Genomic DNA, 7,278 nt, shown 5'->3' with positions numbered 1-7,278 from the left:
CTTATTGTTACTTATTTTCGCGGGACTTGTTCCTCAGTACGTAAATCAAAAACTCGCGAAATTAAAGACCCGCGAATATTAATTGTAAACGATTTTCATTGTATTTTTTATGCTAATTACGTATTTTTGGCCAAATCGCGAAAAAATTAAGTCTCGCGAAATATTCTCGTTGCATTTTCGCGAAATTATGTACCCGCGAAAATAAGTAACAATAAGGTACGACCGGAAAGAAATTTTATATCTAAGGCAAGCTTTATCTTTCACAGAAGTTTGATGGCGAACCGCAATAAACGTCACGCTCTTTTCGAGTTTTTCCCTGGCTTTGACCCGAGAAAAACATGTCTTTTTTCTTTAACGGGCTGAAAAGAACACAAACAGAAAAGGTGACAACTTGACAGTGTGTAGTTTCTTGACTTATTCAATTCAGGCTCGGATTTCTAAATTGAGGCCAGGGGATGGTTTACATTTTTGTTATCCAAAATATTGTTTTTATCTATGGTAGTAGTTACTTGATCTGAGCACTCTTTCCTTTTCAATGCCCGTTCCCCACTGTCTTGCGAATATTCTTATATCATTTTATAACATTTTTTACTCCTTTTGCCGCACAAAAACAACGAAATGGGCTGGGATTTGTCAGAAAAAAAAAGTAAAGAGAGAAAATCTTGAAGAAACAGACCAATGCTGCTTTTGGCTCAGTATGTTACCGTTCTTGAAGTGTAAGCTAAGGGTCGTTAGCATTGCAGTGTGATATGTGCACCTATATAGCTAGCTATCCGTAGAAACTCTAGTTTTCGTGGATGACGCCTTAATTTTATACAAATGAAAATGACACACGTATAGCGTTAATTACGGTTGTTTGACATATATGTTGTAAAGCTATGCACTTCAATAATACAGGAACACATTCACAACGCCGGCGTGGTTGCAATGTTTGTTTTGACTGAGATAAACAAACGCTCAGTTTATCCGTAGATGGGCGTCGAATAATCCACTGGCGATCAGTGTGCCTCAAACTGCGCGAAAACTTACAAAACTTCTCATAAAATCAACTCCGTTCAGTTACGAAATAACATCTGATCTCCAATTTATAGAAACATGAAATGGCACGCAAAACGCATTCAGTAAATTGTACGAAAATCTGCAAATGATTTAGTGTATCGTATTGCAAGGTCCATTTGCAACTACTTCAGCTTCGCATGTGATGGAAAACATGTGTGTTATTTACGCAAATCTAACCCATACTCCAGAATCAAAAGAAAATACCCCCGCGATCGGCAGAGCGCACACTGTTGTTGCATCAAAACTTGTGTTTACTTAAGCGCTTATGGCAAATCATCTCAATTGAACGACATAACTGTTGAAAAAGTCAATGTTTTGCTTGTACTAGCTGACATAAGTTTTAGTGATCAAATTGTAACAGGCGGAGAAACTCGGATTTGCCTCTGCTTGCAGTCGCATTAACCACACCTTACAGAGCTGATTAATAATGCATAGTTACTTTGCTGTTAGGCTCACCTGATGTTCCTACATTACCGATTACAGTTTAGAGGCCAGTTCAACGGTGGGCGGCGATCAGCTCTTTGAGCAGTATTATAAAACTTTACGCTGAACGTCAATACACCTATGACCAATCGCGTGACAATGGAATGTTTGAAACTGATACTCTACACACTTGCGCGCGCTAGGTGGCTCGGCAAGTGCGAATTGGTTTTAATTAATTACCGACGGCCACATGTAATCATTTGTGTAATGTGTGTAATTGTGTGTTAAGGACGTAGGACATCTACAGACTGTTGGACAGTCTCCAAGATATGCTCAGAACATGACCAGTACTACAAACTTTAATACAGTAAATACAGGTGTGACCCTTACCAGGGCTCCTGCCTTTACAGATTTAGACTGAATCTGACCAAGGTCACGAAGAGTGGAATGACTGTTGATTGATAGTGACAATAGCTGAGCCGAAAACCGTAACGTTATTGTTCATGTCGATGGCAAAAAAGTGGCTAGCGGTAAGCTGTGAGGCCGTTCCAGTCCAAAGGCTTGGAGGAGACAGTAGCTATGTAGCAAATGTTCAGCGACTAGAAGTATTTGCTAACCTGCTCGGGAATCATAGCAATTCAGTCAATTCAATTCTTATCAACTAAGCGTACCACTAGGCATTGTCAGGGACGGCGGAGCCAGGGGGACTGGGGGTGGGGGGCTTTACCCCACTTTTTCCGAAAAAAAAACAAAGACTTACTAAGAGAAGAGTCTTCTAAGCCCCCCCCCCCCCCTACTTCAAGTCACTAGTCAGCCCCTCAATGGAAAAATGTTCCGCCGTCCCTGATTGTTTGCAGCTGTGTGAGTTAATTACTCAAAATCAATCCAGTCTCTAGACATTTCGCTTCAAAGAACACTCTTTTCAAGATCTTAATACACTGGAACAACCTAAAATAAATACGTGAAAACAAAGTTTGGAATACAATTGAAAGACAGTAGCAAAGAAAAAAGTTTGTCTTCCAATGTCAACAGCCAGCTGAGCACCCCGCTTCTTCAGCAGAGTCCCCCCCATTATGCTCAGGACTTCTGCTGACCCCTATGCTCAGGAACCCCTCCGCGGGGGTAAGCATATATATGCTTATCTAGGCCTGCAACAGCTAGAACAGATGCTGCACTGTGATCATTCCTTTACTGTTTAACAATCCAAGCAATCTCCTGAGTAAAGCAAAGTTAAGTAAAACGTGTTCCATCATCCGTTAGCTCAAGGAATAGTCGAGCGTGACCTGGAAACAGGTAATATTTTCGGAAAACTCTTTAAAAAACTGTTAGCACCTCAGTAGGTCAGTCCGATCATTGTGATCGGTAAACGAACAAAATGCACTGGGCCGCGAACAAAATGCTGCTAGTGTACGCAGGATCTATGAAAGACCTGAGATCAGCCGAGCCAACAAATGAAAAACATGAAACGTGAAATTGCAGGCTGATGGAACTGCGTAGAAAACTAATGCGGCAGAGACATGATAGAGACCAATCTGAGAGTCAACAATGCATAACTGTAGACAGCTGTTTCGGACTCTTTCATGTCTCTGCCGCATTTTTTAGTTTTCTACGCAGTTCCATCAGCCTTGCAGTTTCACGTTTACTGTGAACGGTGTCGGGTTTTTTTACGCGATACCGCTCCTCCCTTCCTGGCACCCACCCACCGCTCGTTTATCTTAGCCACCAATGGTTTGAATCAATCAATCAATCAATAAAAAGAATTTATTTACCCTCGGAGCTGACGAGGGCTGACTAGGCCCCTAGGTAATAAACAATGAATTTCTTCTGGTTTACACGAAGGTCCCCAGTCCATACATCAGTATACTAGTTTCCAAATGGTTAGTACAGTTGTACTGTTCATGGTGTGTCCCAACAACCCCCAGAGAAACAGTTTAAGTTCCACCCAAATCCTACACCTTACAAATGGTAGCCCGTACCCAGGGCCTATAACTGAGGCTTAACAGTATGCTCAGGAAAGAGGGTTCCAGTTCTTTCCAGAATGTTCCACGTTGCATTCTAGACCATTCTAATTCTAGAACATTCTACTGAAAGCCTCAAAAGTTGCAAACGAAACTTGTTGTAATGTTACTAAAAATAGGTAATATAGAAGGTTCTTCTAGACTATGTTACAGTAGGTATATAAGCGACAAACGGCTGTCACGCTGTAATCAAGTCATTTGCAAGTCGCTGTTTTGAGCAGTGGAACTGTTATTAAGACTGTGTGGCAAGATAGACTGTAATTTTGTCCTTTTAATTTTTGGAGCCGATTAGTTCAAGGTAACAATGGTTTAGGGGAAGCTTTTTTCAGTTATCAGGAACCGAAATGTATCCGGTTTTCAGCTCGACTGAGTACGCCTAGCCCTTCTCATAGATCATCCGTGATCGCTAGCTAGCATAATTTTACATCACCAGGAAGTCAATGTTACTATTTTTTTAAAAAAATGCATAGTTTTACTTCTAACAATTCAGTGTTCTAAAATATCCTAGACAAAAAAATGTCTTTGCTGGTATTAAAGCTCTCATATTCTGTAGAATTTTCTGGAACCTTCCAGAACACTGACCAGCAATTGGAGAAAGGACTGGGGAGAAATCACTACGTCAGATCGTTACCTTTTATGGCAAGCTAATGGGTGACAGCGGTGACCGGCTTTACTTTCAGTGTCTGAGCCACGTGAATTTCGTTTAGCTCGAGAGACACTGCACGTTGCCTTAATCGAGTGAATTATTCAATTCTAGGCCTTGGTAGAAAATCCGAAGCAGCTGCAATGTCCGTTGTAGGGTTTGATGTGGGAAATGAGTCGTGTTTCGTCGCCGTTGCGCGAGGCGGAGGGATCGAGACGATCGCCAATGAATACAGTGATAGAAGCACGCCGTAAGTAGAACATTTTATCATAATTAAATAAACTCTGCTTGTAATTTTTCCTCGCTTAGTACTTGCAGTCTATAGATTATCGATGTTTTTGATGCATGTTGTCGAATCTACAATCGATTTGCGCGATTTTACGGTTTGCGTAGTTTTGAAATGCAAGTTGTAAACTTTAGTGACCTTGTCTAATTTTTCCGTGAATATGACACCAAAGCTTATTTCAGCAAAGGAAAAATTTATTGAATTGCAAGCTTATTTCATAACTGATGTACAATTATTTTGCCTTACAGGAGTGTTGTATCGCTTGGAGAATCGACAAGGAGTATTGGTGTTGAAGGGAAAAACCAGGTGAAGTTTTTTGTGTTTCGATGCCGACTTCCGTTTTCATGCACACGCTATCTGATTTGAAATTTGTAAAGAAACTGTACAGATCGGACATACATTATGTACCTCTTGTGAATTGTATACGTTAAAACTTTCTATACCCTATAATTTGATTTCCTTCAGATGATATTTAACTTGAAAAATACGGTGAGCCAATTCAAGAGGCTTATTGGGAGGAAATTTAGCGATCCAGTCGTACTGGAAGAAAAGAAACGTTTTTCCTGTGAGCTAGTGGAAAGACCTGGGGACTGTATTGGAGTAAAGGTAATTTTTTAAATCCCTAATGGAATTAATTCTTTACCCTATTGTTCACACACAAAATTTTGTGACAGTGGGTGTGAGCTTATATTTTTGCTGCACTGTATTAAGAAGATTAATTTTTATGCATAATTAGTTATTGTATAAAGTGCATGTAACAATATAAATTTAAAGGCTAAATATGTATGTCGATTGATTTGAGGACAAAACTTGAATTTTGCTAAGCTAAGTTGCAAATGTGCCAACATACAGAATCATGCCATATCATATGCTAGCTTGAGAGTTTTGTGTTTAATCATACATGTAATTGTAAAGAAACTGCTATTGTTATGCTTTAAATGAGTGGCTGCTTTGAGTGAGTTTTTGTCATCAAACTGATATCTCTTTTAAAAATTCTGTATTTGTCACTAAAGTTCAGGCAACTACATGTATTTTTCACTTTCTATATACCTTCATTTGACAAAAACTGTCATGACCATCAGGTAATTATTGGTGAAAAAACATAATGTTTTGGGCTGGGATGGTAGTTTTTCTTGTTTGCTTTACCAGATGCAGACACTTGTTAAGAACATCTGGGAAAATGTGTGCAATGCAATGCAATGTGCAATCCATTGTGATGTGTTTAGAAAATACAGGAGGCAGCATGGCCTCATGGCTAGGGTGCTGGACTTGTAATCTGGAGGTCCTGGGTTCAAATCCTCCTCTCTGTCACTGCAGTTAACTCCTGCCTTGCCGACACCTCACTATTACCGACACCCCGTTATTATAGACTGGAGTTGAAGTCCCGGCGAATAAGAATAACTGAAAATAAAATCCCCCCACTAAGGACTTTCACTTTTGCAAAAAAAACAAATTGTGGTCCTAAGGGGGGTCTGCTATAGCGAGAAGCTGACTGTAGATGAATTCAGGGTTAGTTGTCCCAAATTCAACTCCTCCACACTTTGTAAATAGCCAACTGGTCTGCCTTCCACCTGTTGCGATTTCTGTTTGATTTACACTATTTGTTTTTGTGTACAGTGTCCTCAATTAGCACAGCAGTGCTATAAAATACATTGACCTTTAAATTTTATTTACGTTCTGAGTGATTTTATTAACTTGCTCATAAGAGGCTTTTTGTTTTGAGAACTCCTATATGGAAATTCCAACTTAGCTTCATTCTTGCTTTTAACACAATTGGTTTTTGTAAAAACAACCCCCACCCCATCTCTCCACCTTGCAATTTCCAATTACCATAGGACATAGTGAAACCTCTTATACATGTAACTTCAGTTTACTCAGTCTATAATCTAAGTCATTTTAGGAGTAGAAACGTCGTTATTAATTTGTGCCTTTTTTGTAGGTGCGTTACCTGGGGAATGAGGAAGTTTTTTCACCCAGAGCAGATCATGGCAAATGCTCCCTTCATTAGCTAAAGATAGATCTCTGAAAGAGAATTATCCACAAAAGTTGTTGACTGTGTTGCTTCCGTAAGTACTTTCTTTTACACACATTTATGTCATTTACAGTGTTCATTGCCAACGAGGCAGCCAAGCCAAGAGGCGAGGCTGACTTGGCGCCAGAATCATAGAGCCGTGCGTGTATAGCCTTTAAAAATCTCAACTTGTGCGTAAGGGACTATTTTTTAACCATATTTGGGCGTAAGTAAACCCCATATTTGGGTTGTATTGTTCTTCCTAACTGGTTTCCAGTCTCTCACTCCTTGCGGTTAAAGAACAAATGACTAAAATGGCATCCACACAGCTCGCTGTTAAAATTTTCAATGTGGTCATTCACCCCTTTTACGATAAATACACCTTTATGAAACTCTAAATGGAAAGAGAATATACTACAGAATATTCGACCGCCGAAAAAATGAACATCGAGGTCTTCAAAGCGATGAAATAACCTTTCGACTTTGGAGTCCTTTGATTTACGAAGAGAGGACCACGAAAAATCAAAAGCAAACTTGACTTACGAGAATGCTGAAGTTGGGTAAATGCTTCCTTTTAGTGTTGATTGTGTTTATAGTAATTGTTTGACTGATTATTTAATCCCAAATCAAATACCGTTTATATTTTATTTGGCACGAGCACAATACAAAGTGATGCTCACTAAAATTACTGCATGTCATACACGCAAGAAAGTCAAAAGTTTTTTGCTTCTAATGGCAAATGTAATGTTTACTTGAATAAAAATTTGTCTCCAAATATTCCTTGACCGTTTAAGTTTTGTTTTCTGTTCATATTTTTGCTTGGAAATCGAGTTTTGTA

The 7,278-nt window shown here is 39.4% G+C and overlaps 1 protein-coding gene across 1 annotated transcript; it reads left to right on the top strand.

Annotated features, from left to right (window-relative positions):
* Positions 1–1,771: 1,771 nt before the first annotated feature.
* LOC144639548 (heat shock protein 105 kDa-like) lies at positions 1,772–6,437 on the top strand (the record flags this gene model as incomplete). Its single annotated transcript, XM_078498839.1, has 6 exons — positions 1,772–1,859; positions 2,743–2,775; positions 4,258–4,393; positions 4,678–4,735; positions 4,895–5,035; positions 6,369–6,437. Coding segments are annotated over 6 exons (525 nt in total), but the record flags the coding sequence as incomplete, so codon positions are not given.
* Between the last annotated feature and the right edge of the window lie 841 nt (positions 6,438–7,278).

The sequence above is a fragment of the Oculina patagonica genome, unplaced genomic scaffold, assembly GCF_052425735.1.
Source record: "Oculina patagonica isolate OP01 unplaced genomic scaffold, crgOcupat unplaced1046, whole genome shotgun sequence".
NCBI lineage: Eukaryota > Metazoa > Cnidaria > Anthozoa > Scleractinia > Oculinidae > Oculina > Oculina patagonica.
The sequence above is the reverse complement of the archived record's forward strand: the minus strand, read 5'-3'. Positions and strand labels throughout refer to the sequence as shown.